General features: G+C 42.5%; 1 protein-coding gene across 1 annotated transcript in view; it reads right to left on the bottom strand.

Annotated features, from left to right (window-relative positions):
- The window catches only part of LIMK2 (LIM domain kinase 2), a 102,847-nt gene that overhangs the window by 57,728 nt on the left and 20,028 nt on the right, over nt 1–25,091 (bottom strand). The window contains exon 2 of the mRNA XM_006894801.1: nt 14,496–14,595. Coding sequence (XP_006894863.1) covers nt 14,496–14,595 — 100 coding nt within the window. The remainder of the gene's footprint in view (nt 1–14,495; nt 14,596–25,091) is intronic.

Genomic DNA, 25,091 nt, shown 5'->3' with positions numbered 1-25,091 from the left:
CAACATCAGTGTCAAATGCTCTGTTTACATAGATGCTCTTCTAATGCCTGCATAGGACATCTGAGAAAAGCTGCCTACAATACAGAGAAAACAGGAACACTTGCCATGGCCAACCAGAAACTTGCTCTGTGGTCTTAAGTAAGTCATTATACTTCTCTGGGTGCCAATTTCCTCCTCTGTCAAAAGAGGGTGCTAGATGCACAAAGAAAATGTCACATGTACTAGTGTCAGTGATGAAATGAAGGGCTGTCTGGTTGACCACCAAGACTTTGTCCAGGCAGGAATCACCTTAGTGAAGGATCCTAACCACAGTCTGGTTTTGACCTTATAGTTTCAGAAACAGGACTTGATAGTACCCTGAGAGGCACACAGACATCGTATAAAATGTAACAGTCCAACCTCACTATATAGTAGTTTCTCTGTCCATTTAAGAATTCACAAGAGAATTCAGAGCACCTACATCCTCATACTTTTTCCTGTTATCAAGGGCTCCAAGAAGAAGCGTTGCTCTGTGAGCCTCGACTTTAGCACCCACGAGAGAAATTTCATCCTGGCAGTGGTGTGTGCTCTGGCCAAACCAGTCCTGCCTACAACAAAGAACCCCCACCCTGTGACGAACCGAGATGCAGTATCTTTATCTGGACACACTACTAATTTTATCTCACCCAACTTCCACTTTCTGTTCTGCTAGTCACTCATTATTTACTCTGTTGTTGTTGTTGTTATATGCCATCGAGTTCCCTTTGACTCATAGCGACCCTATGTACAAAAGCCCTAAACCCTGCTCTGTCCTGTGCCAATTTTATTTGTCTCTGACACACCTACCCCCATTACCCCAGTCACTGACTCAATCCATCTCATTGAGGGTCTTCCTCTCTTGCGCTGTACCTCCACCTTCCCAAGTATGACATCCCTCTCTAAGGACTGATCCCGCCTTGTAACAGGCCCAGGGTATGTCAGACAAAGCTTCAAAATCTTTGCCTCCAACAAGGAGCAGCTGGCTTCACCCTCTCCATTGGTTATAAAATAATTTTTTACTGAGAAATTTTCACTTTCTAATAATCACCATTTTATATTTAATTCGGTCCTCAGGAGACATTTACCACCCTAATAGCTAATAACAATCTACTATTACTCAAGACCCTGTCCCAGTGCTTAGCATTATCACTCAGTGATACACTTGGAGGTAGGCAGTTTTAGTATCTTCATTTTTCAGACGAGGAAATGAAGCAAGGTAAGGTTAAGTCACATGCACAAAGTTTTGTCCTTGTTGTTATCTGTCATCAGGTTGGAAGCGACTCATAGCTAACCCTTCAGCAGGTTTTCAGAGGCAGTAAAGCACATAGGAGACAGTCCATTTTAGCTCACAGCTGACCCCCTGGTGGGTTTTCAGAGGCAGAAAAACACACAGGAGGAGATTGTCCCTCTTTCTCCTGCAGAGCTGTTGGTGGATTCAAAACACGGACCTTTGGGTTGGTGCTGCAATTCCTTACCCATTAGGTTATCAGAGCTCCCTAAGAAATAGCAGAACCAAGATTTGATATCATCAAGTCATCTGGTTCTAAAGCCTAGAGTCTTAGCTAGTACACAATACTCGTCCAATCCATGGTCTTTACAATTACTTGCCGTGCACCTGGAAGTTGGACAGTGACTACAGAGAACAGAAGAGCTGTGGTGCTGGAGAAGAGTACTGAATATCCCACGGACTGTCAAAAGAACAAACAGCTATGTCTTGGATAAAGTGCAACTCGGGTGCTCTTTGGACGCAAGGATGGTGAAGCTTCGTCACACATACTTTGGGCATGTGATTCAAAACAGCCTCACATACTTTTGGGTGTGTAGTCAGCTTGACGAGAGAAGGATGGACAATCTCCTTCCATGTGATTAAATGGCTCTGTAAACCCACTGAAGGGTCAACTACAGGTCAGTTCTGACACAACAGTACCCAAAACACACACACACACACAGAGCCAACTCGATGGCACACACACAGACAGACAGAGCCAACTCGATGGCACGTAAGACGACACCATCACCACCACCCCCCAATATTACTCTCACTGTGTGCACATTAATTTAATTTAATGAGGACAAACTTCATTTCCATGTTCTTGAGAGTTGCTCACTGCCCAGGTACTATGTATTCTATTTTTTTTACTTTATACTTAATGGGCAAATTTATCTAAAACCAGGTTTCAGTGCTTTCTAAAGTTAAAAAATTAAATTAAAAAGCCCCTCCATTTATGGTTGGGATTGAAATTCTTCATATATCAGAAAAATTCACAACAGGTTTGGGCCAGAGTGGCTGAACTGTCTCTTACCTCTACTGACGCACGCGTGCTCTCTCTTGAGAAGTTACCCTGGGTGTTTTCCTGTTTGGGCTCTACCGACAGAGAAGCAGAACTCAAGACCTGCTGCTGGACTGGGCTCCTGTCTTCTCATTGTGAGGTGGCTTCTCAGGGGGCAAAAGGCAAAGCTTTAACATCTCACTTCGACACCCAAAGAAAATTTGCCAACATGGCCAATGACCGGAACCAATTCCTCCCTGCCACTTACAGTAACCACAGCATCGACAGCTGTAAGGGAAGGATGTGGGGAGGGGGAAGGGCAAGGAAAGGCCTCACTTACATCATATCGTCACTATTGGTGACCTCTGGAAATGCATTCAACAAATTCCCTCTCCATGCCAACTGTGTGCTCATGTGCTCAGCGAGAACACAGTGAGGGGCCAAAGGTACGATGCCTTATAACTCAGTTGTACTTACAAAATAGTGGCAGTCTCTGACCTCATGAAATTACAAACCACCAAAAAAAGTTTTAAGAAAAGCATAAAACAGGGGGACCTGACCTATTCTTCAAAGGTTAAGAGAACTCTTTTGCGGAAATATCCAGGTAAAGATCTGAAGAGTAGATATTGTTTACAATTATTTTTACCTCACTGATTAGGCAGTGAGAGAGGCATCCTGGGAATCAACAAAAATCTTTTCAAGAGAGAAAGAGGTGTGTTTTGAGCCCTGTGAAGAACAGTAACCTGAAGTACAAAGAAGAGGAGGCTGTAGAGATGAAGGGAGACAGGGAATTCTGTACACTACTCTGCTCTTCATACAAGAACACGGAGAAGTTATGAAGTATAAAAGGAATGAGAAATGCGATAAACTGTATATATATTGTGTGTCAACACACACACACAATTAAACACGCTTCACTTATCAACAGGGTTAAGTTCCAAACATCAGGTTTTTATGCACAGCTCAACACGTGAAAATGGAGGATGACCACATCACGGAATATTCCCTGGACACATAACTTTAACCATTACAGCTAGCATCTCTCACCTCACACCATGACAGTCATTGCTATTAAGTGCTGTCCAGTTGAGTAGGATTCATAGTGACCCTATGAACAACAGATCTGAATCCGGTCCTATCCTGTGCCATCCTCACAATTTCTGACACACTTAAGCCCACTGTCATTAGTCACCATGACAACTCACCTGGGTAAGGGTCTTTCTCTCTTTTGCTGTTCCTCTACCTTCCCAAGCATGAAGTCCTTCTCCAAGGAATAACCTCTCCTAGTAACATGTCTAAAAGTAGGTCATACAAAGCTTTAGCACCTATGTCTCCAAGGAGCACCACGGCTCAACTTCTCCAAGACATATTTGCTTTTTGGCAGTCCATGGGACCTTCAGCACTCTTCTCCAACACCACAGCTCAAAGGCATCAATGCTTCTCTGTCATCCTCAGTCACTGCCCAGCTCTTAGCAGCACAGCAAGTGACTAAAAAGACCATGGCCTGAAAGAGATGCACCTCAAATAATGTCCTCAAACGGACATCATTACTCCTCAATAATTTGGAGAGATCCCTGACTACCAACTTCCCCTGTGCAATATATCTCCTGCTCTCCTGACTGCTGGTACCAAGTATATTGATTGGAGATCCAAGTAAGATGAAGTCGTTACTCCAATATATATGTCATTATTGCACAAAATAGTCACATACTAGATTTTTTTACTATTCTAACAAATGTAAAATCAGAGAATGAGATAGTTGGTAAATAAAGAGTTGATGTATAAACTTAAGTATATTTTGTACATTCAGGCAGTCCTGGGTTACAAATGGATCATTTAATAACCAAGCCCTATAAAGCCTATATATAAAAAATGTGAGATGCACACAATGGCTCATAAAAACAAGTGGGCAAAGCAAGCTCTGGTGGCCTAGTGGCAAGAAGATACACTGCAATTTCAGAGGTGCACGGTTCAAATCCACAGATACTCTGCTGGAGAAAGAGGGGCAATCTCCTCCTGTACCAGTCAGATATGATTTGACGGTACACACAAAAAGTAATGAAATAAAATAAAAATTTAAAAAAAATCCATAAAAAAACAAGTGGGCACTACTTTGTGACATACATCAAGACCCAACTACTGTTGTTGCAATTAGGGGCAAGTGAGTCTGTTTCAAGTCATAGCAACCTATGGACAAAAGAACAAAACACAGTTCAGCACTGTGCTATCTTGACAAGGTCCACTGTGTTGGAGCTAATTGCTATGGCCACCAGGCCAATGAATCTCACAGAGAATATTCCTCTTTTTTCATTGGCCCTCTACCAAGCAGGATGTCCTTTCCCAAGGACTTAGCCTCTCCAGATGACATGCTCAAAGTATGGGAGACAAGTCTCATCATCCCTGCTTCTAATGAACATTCTGATTGCATTTCTTCCAAAACAGATTTGTTCTTTTGCCCATCTATTGTATATCCAATATTCTTACAATTCAAAGGCATCAAGAATTCTTTAGTCTTCCTTATTCACTGTCCTACCGCTCTATGCCTACAAGGCGAATGAAATGAACATGGTTTTGGTCAGGTACACCTTAGTCTTCAAAGTGACATCCGTGCTCTTTAGTACTTCAAAGAGGTTCTTTGCAGCAGATTTGTTCAATGAAAATTGTAAGCTTTATTTCTGGACTGCTGCTTCCATGGGCATTGATTGTTGATCTAAGTAAAATGAAGCCCTTGACAACTTTTCTTTAATTGACTCACTTTTGAAAATTTCTGTTTTATATTGAGGTGTAATCTATATGGAAATTGAGGTTTTTATCTTTATATCTTCTTTGCTTTCCTCAAACAAGGCTGTATCATCTGCATATCACATTTCGTTAATGAGTAGAAGGACTCTTCTACAATCCTAATGCTGCATTTTTCTTCATAGAGCCCAGATTTTTAAACTCTTTAATTCAGATTGAATAAATGTGGTGAGAGGATAAAATTGTGATGTGCACATTCCTGGTTTTAAATCATGCAGTATTCCATTGTGGTATTAGGATAACTGCTTCTCAGTCTATGCAGGAATTTGGTCTACGTACAGGTTAACTAAGTGTCCTGGAATTTTTATTCTTCTCAACGTTATACATAATTTGTCATGATTCATAATCAAATACTTTTGCACAGTCAATTAAACACAGGTAAACATCTTTCTAGTATACTCTGCTTTCAGCTCAAATCCATTTGCTGCCAGCACTAATAACTCTCATTTCCTGGCCTCTTCCAAATCCAGTTTGAACTTCTGGTAGTTTCCTAGTTTACTGCTCTACTTGATTCTCAATCCCTAAATTTTATTTGCAAGTCATAGTAATGACATTCTTTTATAATTTCCTCTTCTGTTTGGTTACCTTTCTTAGGAATGGACACAAAGGTAGATCCCTTTGAGTCGGCTGGTTAAGCAGCTGCCTTGCAAACATCTTGGCACAGACAAGTGAGTACATCCAGTCCTATACTCATTAGTTGAAGCAACTCAATTGCTACCCCAACCACTGATGGAGTCTTGTATTTCGCCAGTGCCTTCACTCTTGTTTGTTTTTGTTCTTTCAGTCCAGTGCTTCCTGAATTTTCTGATACCTTCTGAAATGACTGAGTGTTGTCCAACTCTTCCATACAGCATCTTTTCTCTATGCCTTCTGATGATTCCTGTGTCATCCAACAATTTGTCTTGTGAATATTTCACTCTCCAACCTGAGGCTTCAATTTTCCCTTCAAGATCTTTTCAGTGTGAGAAATGCTCAGCATATTACCCATGGTCTTCTAGTTCTTCGCACAGTTCATTACTCTTTGTCTTCTTGAGCTGCTCTTTGAAATCTGTTTATAAGCTCACTTATATCATCGTTTCTTCTTTAGCTTCTTTACATTTAGAACAAGTTCCAGAGTCTTTTTTTCAATGTTCATTTTTGGCTTTTTTCTTTATTTTCTGCCTTTTACATGACCCTTTGTTTGACTTCCTTGTTGTCACCCCATAATTCTTCTGGTTTTCATTTATTAGAATTCAATGTATCATTAAGATAATATCCAAGGGAGCTCTGGAGGCCTGATGGCAAGAAGCTGTGCTGCAATTCTGAAGGTGCATGGCTTGAATCCACCAGATGTTCTGCTGGAGAAGGAAGAGCAGTCTCCTTCTGTGTCAGCTGGATCAGACTCGACAGTACACAACAAGAAAAAAAAAAGATAATATCCAAAGACATATTTAGTGGGATCTAAATCTAGGTGGGAAATACTCTGGTCATATTTTGGCTCTTGTGCACTTGTTTTAATGTTCTCCAGCTTTCACATCAGCTTCAATATTAGCAATTGATGGTCTGTTCCACAACAGGCTCTTGGTCTTATTTTGACTTCTCCAGAATCTCTCCATCATCTTCACAGACGTAGTTGATAGGCTGTTGAAAAGTCTTCTTCCAGTCCTAATGCTACATTCTTCTTCATCTTCCTATGCAAGTCTTTGTTCATGATTGTTCAAAAATGTCTGCAATAAATAAACTGTTGGTTGTACAAAACTGTATCTTATGCTCTCCAGACTTGTTTCTATTACCAAGACCGTATCTTCTAACTACCAATCCTTTCCATCTTTGTTTCCAAATTTTGCATTTGAATCACTAAAAATTATGAATGTATCTTGATTACACATTTGATAAATTTCAGAATGCATGTATTACATTGACAGGGAAATGCCAGGAATCCAAAATGGATTCAGAGAGGTCACAGAATGAGGGATACCACTGCTGAGATTAGCTGGATCTTTGTCAAAAGCAGAGAATGCCAAAAAGATGTTTATTTGTGTTTTACCGATTATGCAAAGGTATTCAACTGTGGGGATAATAAATGATGATAATACTGAAAAGAACTGACACTCCGGTACACTTGATTGTGCTTCTGTGGAACCCGTGCACAGACCAAGGAGCAGCTGTGAGGGTGGGAAAAGGGCATGCTGCATGGCTTCAAATTAAGAAAGCCGTGGTGTTAGTGCTGTATCCTCTCTCCATACCTGTTCAACACGTAATGCTGAACAAATTATCCAAGAAGCTGCACTACATGAAGAAAAATGTGGCATCAGGATTGGAGGAGACTCATCAACTGCCTGCAATATGCAGATGACACTCTGCTTTGCTTGCTAAAAGTGAAGAGGTCTTGAAGCATTTGCTAACAAAGATCACAGCCTTCAGTATGGGTTATACCTCAACAGCAAGAAAACAAACAACTCCACAAGTGCAGAGATTGTGAGACTCCATAGGATTTGGTATTCATTGTCTGTTACAGTTTTCTGTGAATCAGAATCAACTTGACAGCACCTAACAACATCAATGCTGAGGGTATGGATCTTTATGCACTATATTTCCTTTTCGACAACTTCCATTCCCCTATTCATGCTCTGTACGCTTCACATGCCAGTTATTAATGGATGTGGTTTCTCACTTTGAGTCGTGCCACATCAGCAAATGAAGGGTCCATCAAGAAATGAAGGTTCTAAAAGCTTTATTCCTTACATTAGGAAAGTTTACCCAGGGAGCTCTGGTGGCTTAACAGTAAGGAATTCTACTGCCAATCCAAAGATATGTGGTTCATATTCACCAGATGGTATACAGGAGAAAGATGGGCCATCTCCTCAGTGTAAGTGCCTCAGAAACCGTGCTGGAGGATCAGGTAGGGGTTGGTTCTGACTCAACAGTACACAACAACAACGACGACAACAACAGCAATCTTGAGGAGGAGGCTCTTCTCCAGCTTTTATTTTGAGTGTTTTCCAATCAGTATGGCTCATCTTCCAGTTCTACATCAGACAATATTCGGGTGCTGTACAAATTATTGTTCTAATATGTTGAATATGTTTTAGTGTATCTAGAATGTTTCTTCAATGGTTTTAAGAATAGAAATGTACAATATATTGTATACAATAAGGGAAACATTTTATTTTTACATAAGTGTAAATTCATCTTAAAGACTCAGTGAAGAAGTGAACACATTTGGAATCTGGAGACTGACTGGCTGGCTGTATAAACACACACACACACACACACACACACACACACACACACTGGGGATGCAGTATTTTGAGGACTAAATCATGTCATCTAAGCAAAGCTTCCAATACAATGGTAAATAAATATCACTCTTTGATCCCTGAATCCAACCCCACCTCTCCCTTCCCCTCTCTTCATTTCTGCTTGGACAGAAGCTGCCAAGCTTCCATGTGGTCTTAGTTATTTACGTCCAAAGACTGGAGGAGGATCAAGGCTCATGAATGATCACATGCTGCTATATCCTAGGAGTCCCAGTTGGGTCATGTTCAAGTGCTTTGCTAGAGACGAGGAAAGCCTAGGAGGGGCCCTTCTCTTCTGCTGGAAAGGAGGCTCCAGCTAATCTTAATGACCTACTGGTGCCTGTTTCCACAGAGACCAACTGAGCAAAAATCTTCCATAGAATGCTGTAGGTAGAATGAGAAATGTGGGTCAGGAAGTGCAGCAACATCAACAGTGTAACAGCAGATGGCAGGGTTGCTCCGATGACATCAGGAGAAATTGAACAGCACTTTTAAGGACATTTTAGAGTTTATAAAGCCTTTGAGCCAATATCTTTCAACATTATCTGACACCACCAGTATGTGGCAGGTGGAGTCAATATTTTGATCCCATAATACAGAGGAGGATACGAGAATCTCAGAGAAGTTAAATGAATTGCCTATATTCTGGAAGGCAAAGCCTATATTCTGTTAGGCTGTCCTAAACAAGGAGCTGGAATACCTGGGCTCAAATCCCAGCTAGGCTACTTAAAAGTTCTGTGACTTTCTCAAACAACCTCCACTTGCCTATCTGTAAACTAGGTAATGCCAGTACATCTAGTGAATTGTTTTTATAAGGATTAAATGAGATTATGAGTGTGAAATGCTTAGGACAGTGTCTGGCATATAACAAACACGCAATTAAATGGCACCAATTACTATAATTATGATTCCAGCAAGCTTGCCGAGTTGGGGGTGGGGTGAGAAAACAAGTATGGCTTTCAGCATCACAGAAACCATGCTGCTGCCAGCCAGCTCACTGCATCTCAGTCTCGGGCTGCGGTGTGTGTCAAGTTCTTTGGCAGCCTTCCTGGGCTCACACATTTTGTGGCAATGGTCTGTTACCTGATAAAGTGACAAAAACCTATCTGCTTGAGGCCCCAATCCCGGGTTCATTGTTGTTATGTACTATATGTAGGGTCAGAACCAACCTATAGCTGACCCTCCAGTGGGTTTTCAGAGGCAGTTAATCACACGGGAGGAGAGACTGCCCATCCTTTTCCCAAGGAACTTTGAGGTGGCCTTGAATCGCATGTCTTTGGGACTGCAGTGCGGCTTCTTGACACTAGGCCACGAGACTTTTTCCAAAAGAGAGAGCTCAAGATAGCTTGTGTACACAAATTTGAGAAAGGAGGCTTGGAACAGCTTCCAAGAACCTTAAATGGGGGTTTCTCTCTGACAACAACGTTAGCTACAGACCCTGCTCAGATCATAAAACCCACTGGCGCAGCCTTTTGCTCCTCCTCAGCCCAACACCAGGAGGGAGCCCTGGTAGCACCATGGATTGATTAAGCAGTAGCTGTCCACTAAAAGGTCATCAGTTCAAATTCACCAGTCACTCAGTGCGAGAATGATGAGGTAGTCTGCTTCTATACAAAATTTACAGCCTTGGAACTCCCATGGGACAATTCTACTCAGTCCTACAGAGTTTTTAAGAGCTGAAATAGACTCATGGTGGTGAATTTGGTTTTGGTTCTGACCAAACACTTCCAATGAGAACAAAGAGAACCACGTCAGAAAACCCACTGAGGCTCTTCAGGTGTACAGATGTGTCAAAAGGCCAGGTGACCACTTAAATCTGCATTCTTTAGACTCAGTTACAAACAATGGGTACTCTAGCCACCCCAATGAGAAGCAATCAGTTTAGACAGCATCAGAGAATAGTCCCAACTCTTTAATCAAGAGACATATTGCATTGGGCAAGTCTGCAATCAGGAATCTCTCCAAAATACAAAAGAGCAATGATGTCAGTTTGAAGACTAAGGAGTGGCTGATTCAGTCCATAGTCTTGTCAATCACTTGCTACACAATGGAGGGCTGAACAATGAATAAAGATGACAGAAGAATTGAAGACTTTGAGATGCAATGCTAAAGAAGAGTACTGAACATCCCATGGAAAGCCACAAGATCAAACAGATTTCTTGGAGACAGTGTAGCCAGAATACTCCTTGGAGGCAAAGATGGCGAAGTTTTATCTCTCATACTCTGGACATGCTGCTAAGAAAGGCTACTCCTTGGAAAGAGACATCATGCTTGGAAATGGGGAGGGTCAGTGGAAAAGAGGAAGACCCTCAACGAAGATGGATTGACAGTGACTGCAGCAATGCGCTCAAGTGTGCCAGAGATGATGAGGATGGCACAGGAAAGGACAGGCCTCAGGGCTATTGATCACAGGGTTGCTATGAGGTGTACTTGACTTTGCAGCAATTAATGATAAGTTAGAGTCAATGGTTCTGCTTAAGTAACAAGAAAGTCAGAGAAGGATCTTCAAAGTTCAAACAAGTCTGTCAGGAAGGCTAGGGAGAGGAGACGAAAGGGCTAGCTAGCCACCAGGCCAGGAGAACAAAAGGACCCTGGCGAGGTGCCCAAATGCAGCAGCACAGTTCAGGCCTGGGTTACTTCCAGGAGGTCTGTCAGCTGACCAGCACTGTACTGTCCTAGGCTCGACATCAGCGGTTTCCAATTGTACTGGCCACCTGAAAATTGGGCGGAAGGCTGTCAGAGAAGGAGGAATCTGAGCTGAACCTCAGCTATTCTTCCATTCAATATCCAGCCCCACCCTGTGACTAGGAAAACAAAGGTGTGGGGGCAGGGGAGCAGGAAAACCATTTCCTTTATTGTAACTGTAGCCCAGCTGGACACCATCAAGGCTGGAAGTGGGCCATGAAGGATTTGTTCCTTCATGGAATTGGAAGGGTCCAGTTTCCAGGAGGCTACAAGCAGATGCTCTCTCCACATTCAACAGTCACAGGCGAACTGGGAGGACCTTGCAGGCTGATGACCCAAGCCCCTCCTAACCCAAGTAACTTCTGTCTTTAACAATCCTGAGGATCTGTCTCCAATTTGGACTAAAGTCAAACTGTGGCCCCAAACCAGACATTCTCCCCAGGGCAAACTACCAGGCTCCACCTGAGGATATCATGGCATCCACCTGGGCTTTCAGAGGGAAGGTTCAGGAGTTAGGGGAAGTGTTCCGTCAACAGTCTGCCCATGGGACAATGGTGCTGACAGAGCGAATGCCCTCCTCCTGTAGGTATGGTTTTTGCTTTAATTGTGCCAGGGAAGTTCAAAGCTGCTTTTGATCTCTGCTGGCTCTGCATTAGATGACCAAAGAGTATTGTTGTTATGCGCTGTCAAGTCGCTTGCGACTCATAGCAACCTACAACAGCCCTGAAAACTGCTCTATCCTGTGCCAACTTTACTGTGTCTGACACACCTACCCTACAGAGTACAGTAAGAGAAACAAATGTAGGTGCATAAAGACATCGAATCCACAAACTAGGCAATCTCTCTCGTGCAATTAACTGCCTCTGAAAACTCTGTGAGGGGTTAGCTATGGGTCGGTTCTGACTCCACAGTATACAACAGGAAGGAAGACAACTACTATTATGGATTTTCTAGGTTTCGAGTAGAAGTTTCTGGATTAAGCATTTGACTAGGAGCTAAGTAAGGTATTTATTGGTGATTCAAACTGACCCAGAGGTTCCTTAAACCTGGTTATGTGAGTCCAAAGGTCATAGCCTCGAATACCCTATGGAGCATTCTACTTTACATACATGGGTTCTGAATCAGAATTAACTTGATGGCAGCCAACGTGTTTCAGATTCTATGCTAGGCAGCTTATATAGGCTATCTCAATTAATCCTCCCCAACAACCTCTTGGGATGAATATTATTATCAGCCTTACTTCATATATGAGGTGCCCAAAAGTCACCAAAGCTGCAAAGCTAGAATCTGAAAATAGACAGTCTCATTCCATACCCCAGATAAGAGTCTTATCTACCATGGTAACATGCAGGTGACTGATGAGTCTTCCCTCCATCCCGATGCTACATTCTTCACCTGCTTTGCAAACAATATAATCCACCTTCTCAACTGTTTTCCTCAGAATACAGATTGAAAGTTATGGACAAGGGTCACAAACTCGATGCACATCTTCTGGTTTTTGGCCTAGTGGCATGAGGCTGTGCTGCAATCCAAAAGGCATGCAGTTCAAGGCCACCAGCTGCTCCAGGGGAGAAAGATGGGCAATCTCCTTCTGTATGATTAACTGCCTCTGAAAATCTGCTAGAGGGTCAGCTATGGGTCAGTTCTGACTCTATGGTACACAACAACAACCACTACCACCACCATATGAAAGGATAGTACAGCAAAAGGCTAAGAGTTTAAATTTATCCAAAAGTACAGCATAATAGTCCTGGAGATTTCTTTCCAAAAGGTCACAGGTGCTGAGAACTCTAGGGAATATAGGTCTATTCAGAAGCACATGAGGGTGCCATGCGTCCTTTAAATGAATGTATGTTCATGTCACACGCACGCGCGCGTGCGCACACACACACGGCTCTCTAGCAAGCTAACATCTGACCAGACCAACAAATACCCAAGACTAAGTTCAGCTTCTGCCATTCACAGCCTATTGTGAAACACTGAGCTGTCCTTCCTGTTTCCTTGCTGTGATGAGATCACATCATACATAATCCTTAATTCTAAGAAAAGCTAGACATTCCAATAACTAGCTAGTTTTGCTTTGCCCTGACTTACTTTAGATAGGGGAAAAAAATCATAGGAACAGGAAAACACTAAAAATAAATATGATCGTATGGGTTGGATATCAAGGCAGGACCAACCCAGAGAGTGGTTTCCTGATCCTGCCCACTAGCCTTAGCTGTAAAATGAAAGGGTTAAACAAAGTTTGGCCTATAAGGTCTCTTACAGCTCCCGTCATACTAAACTGCATGCAAAGGCAGAACTTCCCTGGGAATAATGGAAGGAAGAACCAAGGCAACAAGATCCTCAGGGAACATCTGAGGGCTTTGGATCTGAGCTGAAAAGAGCAGAATAATGGTGATTCTGTGCCAAGTCTCCTCTCAGAGGCCAGAATCTCGCCCCATCTCCCAGGGAGCAGAGGCAAAAGCTGAAAGGTCAAGTCAAACTGTTAGCACGGGGGATGCTTTGGAACAAGCTATGTGTGGGAGCTGGAATCCAAGGTGCGTGGGGCCTGTCTCCAGTTCTGTCTGTGTCAGGAGACAAGTCCACTGGGGACAGACATGCTCACCGAGCGGTGGTGTTGAACAGCTTCTTTCATTATGCTGATGATGAGCCAGGCACTGTTCTTCATACCAGAAAATACAAACACAAGCGCCTACCCTTGAAGATTCCAGTAGTGCGGGGGTTAGGGATAACCTTTCTGTGGGTGCCTACCACGTGGTGGGCACACTGCATGGACTATCTCACTCAACCTTAACAAGTCTGAGAGCTTAGCAGCAGCACCTTCTTCCCACCTCACAAGGAAATGGAGTCTTAGACAGCAGAACAAATGTGATTAAAAACTGTGTTCTCTTCAAAACATTATTGTTGCTGTTAGGTGCTGTCGAGACAACTCTAACCCATAGAGACCCTGTGAGCAGCAGATCTGTATTCTGATCTGTCCTGTGTATTTTCATTATCTCATCAAGCTACCTCGAAACAAAAATCTAAGGGCTAGACAATAAAATTAGTAACAAAAAGCAGAAACCCAGGGAAGCACCTTTGGTAAAAAAACAACTGGCTACATAGAGCCCTTGAAGTATAGCATACAGATGTGGGAGAGTCACCTTTACGGAGGTTGGCTTGCTTACCCACATAACAAGGGCTGTGGGCAGCCCTGAGCAAACCTCCTCCCAGTCCCGTGACCCCGCCTCCAGTTGCACGAGTCCATTTGTGGCTCCTCCCCCTTGAGATCTCCCCCTCTCGCTGCCCCTCCCCCAACCGGGCCAATGGGAGGCCACGCCAGAGGTTTTCCCATGGGTTCTTCATTGGAGGATTCTTTCTTCTCGCTTACACTGAAATGCTCAAGCTTATTTTTCTGTGTTTTCTAGAACACAAACTAGGTGCTTACTGGAAAAAGACTTACCTAAAGCAAGAGCTATGCCAGGCTTCATTGATGGTCCTGTACCTCCTCTGGCTGGAAGCTACGTGGTCCCCACAGCCTGGACACCTCCACGTATCTTCATCTGTACACAAACCAAGAGGGTTATTGTGCTTATTGATATATCTTCCTCTCTCCTTCAATAAGCTGTAAGTATTAGGAGGCTAGAGCTTATTCTTAATTGTGCTAAAATAATTATTATTCCAACCAATAAACTAACATGTTGTTATATGCTGTCAAGTCTCTTGTGACTCACAGTGACCCTATGTACAACAGGCCTGAAACCTTCTCTATCCTGTGCCTACCTTATTGCCTCTGACACACCCATTACTCCAGTTACTGAATCAATCCATCTCATCAAGGGTCTTCCTCTCTTGCACTGTCCCTCCACCCTCGCAAGCATGATGTCCCTCCCCAAGGACTGGTCCCTACATGCAACATGCCCAAAATACACCAGACAAAGCTTCAGAATCCTTTACTCCCAGGAATAATCTGGTTTCACCCTCTCCAGAACAAACCTGTTTGTTCTCCTAGCAGTCCATGGTATATTCAACACTCTTCTCCAGCACCACAGCTCAAAGGCATCAATTCTCTATCACCCTTAGTCATAGTTCAGCCTTCTGATGCATAGCAAATAATTGCAAAGACTATCATCCCAATCAATAAATTAACATTAGATCTTAAAAAAAAACCCACCAAAAAACACCAAAGAGGGTAAGGCCTAAAGTTACAGCGGGTATAGGGGCAAGATTCTTACCATACAAAATAGAGTCATAGAATCTCAGACTGAGACTCATCTGACTGTCAGAGGGCCAATTCCCTTCTCCACACCATCTCTGGTTCAGCACTTCTCCAGCCCCTGTTTACCAAGCCAAGGCCAGAGAATTCATGACTTTAACAATAGTCTCTTCCCATTTTTTTCTACTGAGACAAAATCTGCCTTTTCTCAGAGCTTTATGCTTGTTTATCGCTCTGAGTAGAAGAAATGAGCAGTTTCTCTCTTTTCATTGTCAGCTCTTCAGATGACCATTCCTAGCTAGTCCCCAATCCTAAAATAATTATCTTTCCTTGGTTAAACTTCTAAAGTCTATTACTCTTCCTCAAAAAGTTCTGTTTTCAGACTTTTCATCATCTGGTTTAGGAGCTCATTCATTTAACTATAATAGGAACTCTCGATGCAAAGCTAAGCTCTACACTTAGGAGTGCTGGGTAACAGCATCCTTGACCTCAGGGAGCTCTTCTTCAAGCAGCAAGTCCACTGGAAAAGGACCATTCTTTTCAGCTGTCATTGTTAAGAGTACCTAGAGGTGGACTAGTAATAAGAAACTGCGCTGCAATCACAAAGACATACAGTTCAGATCCACCAGCTGCTCAGCAGAGGAGGGGCAATCTCCTCCCATGTGATTAGCCTCTGAAAACCCGCTGGAGGGTCAGCTATGTTCCAACTCAATGATATACAACCGCAGAGAATAGCAAACTGTCGTTTTTCACTTCAATGCTATTTCAGAGGTAGAAGCAAAGCGCTATTTTAGTTCAGAGAAAGAATAATTATGGATATAGAAAGGAACGAACAAACATTTATGAAGTGTCAGGATTAGAGGAAGACTTATCAATAACCTGTGTTATGCAGATAATACAATCTGAATTGCCTAAAGTGAAGACTTAAAACCCTTGCTGGAAAAAAACAACACCCAACAAACAAACAAACAAAAAACCCTTGCTGCAGAGGCTCAAAGCCTTCAGTATGGATTACATCTGGATATTAAGAAAACAAAAAATCCCCGACTGCACCAATGGCCATGAGAGGCAAAGGAAGGAGATGAGTTGGGATCCCAGGGGTGAGTGTGTCCTACTATCAATGAATTTATGAACTGCAATGTAGATAAATTACAATTAACTGTTTAATGCTTGCTACTAATTAATTAATCCATATGCTATGATGGATTTATCAATTGCAACATAGAAAAATTGCAATTTATTATTACAATGAATTAATGAATCAATAAATTATAATTGGCTTTTGTAAAAAAAAAAAAGGAAGAAAGAAAACAAAAAATTCTCATCACTGGGCCAAGAGGCAACATCACAAGAGATGGCGAAAAGACTGAAGTGGTTAACAATTTCATCTTAACTTGGATCCAAAATCAATACCCAGCAATCAAGAAATCAAAAGACATATTGACGTGCTACACCGGGAAAATCTGCTGTCAAGAACCTCTTCAAAGTGCTAAAGAGCAACGATGTTAGTTTAAAGACTAAGGTGTGCCTGTTCAAAAAACACAGTACTTAATATCCCATGGACTGCCAAGAGAATAACCAACTATGTATTGGAGAAGGTGCATTTTGAGAGCTCACTGAGCATGTTGTCAGGAGCAGTCAAGCCTTGGATAAAGACATCCTGCTTGGAAAGGTGGAGGGTCAGCAAAAGAGAGGAAGACCCTCAGCAAGAGACTGACACACTGACTGTATCAAAGGGCCCCAGTATATCAGATGGTGAGGATGAGACAATAGGGCAGGGTTCAGGACCATTATTCATAGAGTTGCTATGAGTTCATAGTTTACTTGATGGTGCTCAACAACAACAATATACCAAGAATTGTGTTGCAAATTACCAATCTTACTTCCCTTTTTTTATTTTTTTATTTTGTCTGTGTGTACCGTCAAATTGGATCTGACTGGCACAGGAGGAGATTGCCCCTCCTTCTCCAGCAGAGCATTTGGTGGATTTGAACAGCACACCTCTGGGATTGCAGTGCAGCTTCTTGCCACTTAGGCCACCAGAGCTCTCTTATTTAATTCTTTATTAATAAATAATATCAATAATCTTAATAATCTTCACTATTTTTTAAAAATCTCAACTAACTCTTAATTGATTAAATAAGACTCAATCTTATTTAATTCTTAAAGACAATCCTAACTAGTATTAGCATATGTCAACATGAGGAATGCTTTGAAACTTGGTATTATTATACTCCTTTACTGGATGAGGAAACTAAAATTTAGAGGCAGGCATGGGAGAAGGGGAGTAGGTCAAGGTAGCCTTAAACTCAGGTGTGGCTCATTCTAAAGCCCAAGTACTTTCCACTCTACCATACTGTTGTAAAGTGTTATTAAGAGCAGGTTTTCCAAGATTATGAATCGTAAGGAAGGAGACTGACCATCTTGTGGAGCAGCTAATGGATTTGAACAGTCGGCTTTTAGTTTAGCAGTGTAATTCCTTCCCACTAAGCCACCAGAGGCCCCTCTCACCATATTGATTCCTGATAACTCCAACTAGGAGAATCAGGAAAGTCTTTGGAGAGAAAGCTGATACTCAAGTGGAGTCCATGACAGAGGGGGAAGACTTATCAAAGACAGAAAAGATGGGAAAGGGCCGTACACAGGTCAAAAGGCGAGTCCTCCAGGAAAAGGGAGGTGCTTGGATCAAAACACAAGCCTCTTCGCATGGTGCAGATGCCAACTTCTTGAAACAAAGAAGCCAGCTAAAATCAAACCGTGGTACCTGACTTAGCCCTGGAAAGTGGGGCAGGCTGCTTAAAAGATTCTCTTGTGTACATGATGTATGCAGCTTTGTTCTTTGTGGGTGACTCCAGACTGGCCACAGACACAGTGACAGTCACCAAACCCTGCTTCCCAGGCACACTGGCCATGAATAGACAATGCACAGCTCAAGGTACTTCAAGATCGCTCAGCAGCATCCTGGGTTGGCTGGTACACATATGCTGGTGGAGAGTCCAGAAAGCTAGTAGGCTTGGAGACATCCTGCAAGAGGCCACTTCTCCTCTAGCTCCACAGTGACAAGATGCATTCCTCCTGGATCTGAATCTCTCAAACTCTCAAGAGAAAGCTTTTCAGCTTTGGGTTTTCAGAGTGGACAAAGTGAGACACCATCCTCATAGACTCCCACGTAGAAAGCCTGAGAGAGCCTTACTCAAACTAACTTCAGGTCCAGTTACAGACAATGGAGGAGATAATAAACTAGTGTTTGAATGAACCTATCACCACACACAGCCATCCAAACTGAAACTCCCCAGTTCGGGAGGTACTTGCCTGCAGCATTTCTGAGACTCTTACATAAAAGGCTTTGAGTCAGTTTATGAGCTGCCGCACCCCAGTCTACCCCCAATCTCACTGCAGACACACCTTATTTCTTGTTTTTATGTTTTTAACCCGAAAGGAATATTCTCTAACCTGACCACCCGCTTAGTCAACAATGCAACATCTTTGCTCTCACAGACTTCTGGCTGTTTCCAAATCATAAAAAGGATCAGGACTTTCCAGTGTGAAGATATTCAAGATAACTTGGTATTGCCACATTCTCCAGAGCCTGCCCTGCTTTCTCTTAAGAAACTCAGTCATTGAAGTAACACCTAGTTAGCCTCTGGCATCTGCTGGGCACTATGAGTAAAAAACCAAGACCCTCTGCTCTCTCTTCTTACATCTTCTCCATCTAAATATTTTTTTAAACAAAATTTTTATTTTATACTGGTTTGTATACATTGTTTTTCACGCCGGATCATTCCAATTTCCTTTACCCATGCCTCCCTTCCTCTACCCATCAAATTGTGTGACCCTATGATTGCCCATCCTCACCCCTCTGCTCCTAACCTTCACCCTGTGGATCCTCATACATGTTTTACTAGTTCTCTTTCTATTTCTACAACAATGGTCTTGTGTAGTATTTGTCCTTATGAGACTGAGTTAGTTCACTCAGCATAATGCTCTCCTGAGTTAGGCTGTAATTTTCAAAATGCCATCAAATTATTAAGCCGATCTACCTGGCTCTGCCTTCTCCATTTCACTCAATTCCTCTGTCCTTTGCCTCAGCCCTAGTTCAGATCCTTGGCGTCTTTGTCTACTGCACAATCTTAGCTGGGCTATTATCAGTTCCAGGTCAGACTTGCTGGTGCCTCCACAACAAAGGCAAAGCTAATCTGGATCCTGTCCTCTCTGTCCCACCTCCCAGATGATCTGCGCTTTCATTTGTTAACCCCCAGACAGAGAGACAGACAAGACACACACACACACACACACACATTCTCTCTCTCATCCACTTTTTCACCTGTCCCATTCCACTGGCTTCTCCCCACTGTCAATATTTGAATAAGTTCAAATTTTTCTCAATAAAACCCCCTTGGACCTCATTTTCTCCTCCAGCCACCACTGTGGCTTGTTCCTTTGCAGCTGCAGTGAGAAAGCTGTCTACACATCACTGCCCTCATTTCCTCACTTCCCACTTGCCACACAACCCACTGCAATCTGGCCTCCGCCCCCACCATTTCTCTGAAACTGTCTCACCCAGGTCAACAGTGACTGTTTATTGTTCAACTCAATGGACACGCTTCAGCCATTCTCTCAGCAAATATTTACTGCATGCCAATGACACGTCTACCACAGGGCGAAGGAAAGAGCAGCCAGAGAGAGAAAGGAAACACACAGTAGATATTAAACAATAGCATAATTATTTCATTATAATTGGGACATGCTTCTAACTAGGAAAATGCAGTAAGAGGAATTCTTTCTTTCAGGAAGTAATTTTTTTTAAATGGAACAAAATGTTGCTCAGCTCTGTACCATCCCTGTGCTTGGCTGTGAACTGGACTCTTGTGATCCCCAGAGCATTCACTGGATGAGCTTCAGAAGATTGCCAAGCTTTTCCTCTTCATCTGTGTTTAAAAGCTCTGCTAAAACTTATTCCATGACATGACTGCACTTGAGTTGCACAGGCCAGGAATCAAACCCTGATCTACCAACGCAAGATAAGACTTCAACATTCTTGGCACCAGCAGCCAGGAAAGGAAAAAAACGAGTTGAATTAGGAAGGTCTGCTGTCAGGGACCTCTCCAGAGTACTTAAGCTTTGCTAAACTGCCACTAAAGATTGAGGTACACCTATCCAAGCCCTGATCTTTGCAATTACTTGCTATACATCAGAGAGCTGGACAATAAATAAGGATTACAGAAAAATAATTGGTGCAAAAAGCTGCACTGCAATCCCAGAAGTGAGCAGTTCAAATCCACCAGATTCTCTGCTGAAGGACGGACAGTCTCCTCCTGTACCAGTCAGATTCGATTTGACTGTACACACACAAAAGAATAATTAAAAAAAATTTAAAAAAGAAGAATTGGTGCCTTTGAGTTGTAGCGCTCGAGAAGAGTATTGAACATACCATGGACTGCCAAGAATACAGATTTGTCCCGGAGAGGGTTAAAATAAGTTGCTCTCTGGTCGCAAGGATTTTGAAGCTCTATCTCACATATTTTGGACATGTTGTCAGGAGGAACCAGTGCTTGGAGAAGGAATCATGCTTGGAAGGTTGGAGGGACAGTGCAGTAGAGGAAGACCCTGGATGAGAAGGATTGACACAGTGACTTGGATAATGGGATCAGTTGTGTCAGAGACAGTGAGATTGGCTCAAGATAGGACAGGGTTTGGAGCTATTGTGTAGGGTCACTATGGGTCGCTGGTGACTCAAAAGCACATACAACAACAAGCCCTGCTAAATGACTAGGAGCAGCAAATCTAATCTCTGGCCTATTACAATCCCCAAATGAGCATTTTTTGAAGAGGAAAATGGCCTTCTACAAGGCGGCCTCAGAGAAGTTTTGATCCCCTAAAAACAGCTTCTCTAGTACCACACTGATCTATTTTCTCGTCCAACCACACATTACAGGGAGCTCCTGGTGGCCTCATGTGTAGGTATTTCATTGCCAACCAAAGACAGGTGGTTTGAATCTACCTGCTGCTCCTTGAGAGAAAGAGGGCAATCTCCTCTCCTGTGATTTACAACCTCTAAATACCTGCTGGAGGGTCAGCTGGGAGTCAGTTCTACATATTCCAGTTTGTACATCCTGACATTCACCCCCTCAAGCTTTTCTTTATATTAATTAATTTCCCTTAATTAAAACTCTATCCTAGGGAGCTCTGGTGGCCTAGTGGAAGACACTGCACTGCAATCTCAGAGGTATGCGGTTCAAATCCACTAGATGCTATGCTGGAGAAGGAGGGGGCAATCTCCTCCTGTACCAGTCGGATCTGATTTGACGGTACACGTAAAAATAATACAATAAAAATTTAATAAAAAAACCAAACAAAACTCTATCCTTTTTTGATGGTCCCCTCAGGCAAGCAATGTTTGTTTCCACTGTATCTACATGAGTTTCAGATTATTTTTCCAGAATTAGAGTGAACTGTGCATGTTTCAGTCTTCTTTAGCATCCCCACCTATCTCTGAGGGGCAAGGATCTCATCTTGAGCACCTTCCTATCTCCAGGCCCTTGGTGCTGAATTTTTTGTGTGGCAAATCCATCGGAAAGGTGTGTCAATTCTAAAGGTAGCCCCAAAGAGAAGTTCCTCTGGCCAGCACAGGTAATCCCCCTGGAGTAAGTGGCCTAGCTCCTAAGACAACGGTTGCTGTTAGTTGCTGTCAAATTACTCTTTGAGTCATAGTGACCCCGTGTGATAGAGCAGAACTTCCCCTCAGGGAGCAAGCTGTCAGATCTTTCTCCCATGGAGCTGCAGGATGCTTCAAACATCCAATCTTTTGGTGAGCTGCTGATCACTTAACGACCATGCCATGAGGGTTCCTTCCAGACTGAATATCAATGAGCAAAACCTTACATAGATGCATAGGCATTAATTAGTCTGTTACACAGTCACTGCCTTTGTTAGAAAGCAACTAAACCAGGAAATTTGCTCAGAGTCCTTGGGATTCCAAGCCAGCTCTTTAGTAAACAACTGGAGGCCTCTTCAGCTCCTTTGTATTCCAGAGAGCTGGTGTTCCTAACTCTCCTGCAACCTTTACTTTGGGAAACGTAAGAGAAAGATAATGAAGTGAAGTCTTAAGAGATTTTGACTCTGGAAGACCATGGGGAGACTAATCCTGAGTCTAATCAGTCTGCCTACAAATTCTTCCTTCAAAAAAGATCTCATTTTACAGGCTGTTCCCTTTATTCCTGGACAATGTTTACCTCTCTTATTTGCAGATTTCCTAACAGTGGCTACTAATCATTAGATTCCAGGAAAGGAGTGTGACTAATAGCAGTTTCGAACTAAGGGTGCTCAATCATAAGAAAACTATGCCTGTTATTACTAGAATTTGTTGTTCTAAACAGGTGGCAGATGTGCAAAGAAAACTGGGTGAGAATTGTTAACAAATGCCTCATTACAAAGTCCTCACCTTCAGGATCATTTGAATGCTGGTCTGATTTATACCTGTTCATAAATGTATTTCTCTCCTAACTTAACTGGTGATGTGACTAGCATATCAGTGAATTCATGGGGGCAGGCAGTAGGAGGGCAGAATGGCACAGTGGTTGTTATTAGGTGCCACTGAATCATAGCAACCCAAGAACAACTCTCTGTGTCCTGCCCTTTCCTGTGCAAGCCTCATTATCCCCGATACATTTGAGGCCACTGATGCAGTCACTGGGTTAATTCATCTCGTTGAAGGTCTTCCTCTCTTTCGCTAACCCTCTCTATCTTTCCAAGCATGCTGTCCCTTTTCCAAGAAAGAGTCTTTCCTAAGAACATGCCCAAAGTATGTGAGACAACGCTTCCCCATCCTTTCCCCTAGGAGCTCTCTGGCTGCACTTTCTCCAAGAAATCGCCAAGATGGTATGGGGTTAGACGGGCTTTTAAAAATCTTCTCATCTGAATTACTGTCATGACAGGGGTCCAGAACGAAGGTTCTGGACTCCAAGCGGACTTGGAGGGAGGGACTGTATTACAATGAAAGAATTTTTCTTTTACTTTTCAAAGAGAAGAACCAACTGGTGGGGAGGGGAGGGCAGGGAGAAAAGTGCAACAATGAATGAATGGAAACCCAAAGTCTCTGTAAACTTTCATATAAATTGGTAATCATCATCATCATCATCTTCTAATCTATTCCAACCATTTAATTCCCACTTAAATTTTATTTAGTTATTGGTAATATACAGAGATTGAGACTGTTAACAGCTTTAGTTTGCTTGGAACTACAATCAACACTCTTGGTACCAGCAGCCAGGAAACCAAAAGATAAAATGCACTGGGAAAGTCGGCTATCAGAGAGAGACCTCTCCAGAGTACTGAAGAACAACGATGTCAATCTGAAGACTAAAGTGCATCTGATCCAGGCCAGTCTTCACAGTTACATGCTTTGCATCAGAAAGCTGGACAATGACTAGGGATTATAGAAAGAGAATTGATGCCTTTGAGCTTTGGTGCTCTAGAACAATACTGAATATACCATGGATTGCTAGGAAAACAAACAGGTTCATCCTAGAGAGGATGAAACCAGGCTGCTCCTTGGAGGCAAGAATTCTGAGGCTTCGTCTGACATACTCTGGGCATGTTGCAAGTAGAGACCAGCCCTTGGAGGGGACGTCAAGGTTGAGAGGGTGGAGGGACAGCACAAGAGAGGAAGACCCTTGAGGAGATGGACTGATTCAGTGGCTAGGGTAATGGGGGTAGGTGTGTCAGAGACAGTAAAGTTGGCACAGGATACAGAGAAGGGTTCAGAGCTGTCGTACACAGAGTCGCTATGAATCGCAAGCAACTCAACAGCACATAACAACAACAATATACAAAACAAAGCATACATCAACTATTTCTACATACAAATTCAGTGGCATTGATGACAGTCTTTCAGTTATAAAACCATTCTTTTCTGGGTTGTTCTTTCCACATTAGCATAAACCCACTGCCTCCTAAGGTTCCTACATAATCTTCTGAATTGCTGTTGTCAATTTGTTCTCATATAGTTCTTTATTTTAAATATTTTCTCCTATATAGTTCTTTTTTCCTCCTTTTTTAAATTGATATTTTAATGAAAGTTTATCAAGAACTTGGATTTCTGTCCATTCGTTGTTGCACATTTTCCTCCCTGACCCCGCCCAGTTGGCTTTTTACTTTGGAAAATTTTTTTTTCATTGTTATACAGTCCCCTGCCGTCAGTCCACTTTACTATGCAGCTCTTATTCTGGATTCTTGTCATGCCAATACCTAATCATATATTCCTTTTATACAGTTCTCTTCCTTCTGTTTCAATGCTGTTTACATTATTTATCCCCTCTTAGTTTCCCCATCAACCCCCATGTCAGTCCTGTTTTGTAAGTGGCATTATGCAGTATTGGCTTTTTGTGACTGAGATATTTCACTCAGCATAATGTCCTCCAGGTTCACCCATTTTGTGTATTTCATGAGTTCTTTGTTTTTCAGCGCTGCCTAGTATTCCATTGAGTATACAACAGCTTCTCTATCCATTTGTTTGCTGACGGGCACTTGGGTTGTTTTCAACTATTTGCTATTGTGAACAAAGCAGCAATAAACATGGGTGTGCATATATCTGCGTGGGTGTTTTATATTTCATTTATTTTTGCCCTAATTTTTATAATTTCAGTTTTTTTAGAGGGTGTCAGGTTTTCTTGCTGTTCTTTTTCAATTTGTTGGAGATGCTGTGCTACAGAGTCAATGGTCCTTTTTTCCTGCCTTTTGATGTGTTTACTATAAATTGACCTTGATTACTGCCTTGGCTGTTTTCCAGAGGTTTTGGTAAGTTGTGTTTTCATTGCCATTTTTTAAAAATTTTATTATTTTGTG

The sequence above is a fragment of the Elephantulus edwardii genome, unplaced genomic scaffold (assembly GCF_000299155.1).
Source record: "Elephantulus edwardii isolate Elephantulus edwardi_28Jun2011 unplaced genomic scaffold, EleEdw1.0 scaffold00151, whole genome shotgun sequence".
NCBI lineage: Eukaryota > Metazoa > Chordata > Mammalia > Macroscelidea > Macroscelididae > Elephantulus > Elephantulus edwardii.
This window is presented reverse-complemented; position numbering and strand designations above follow the sequence as displayed.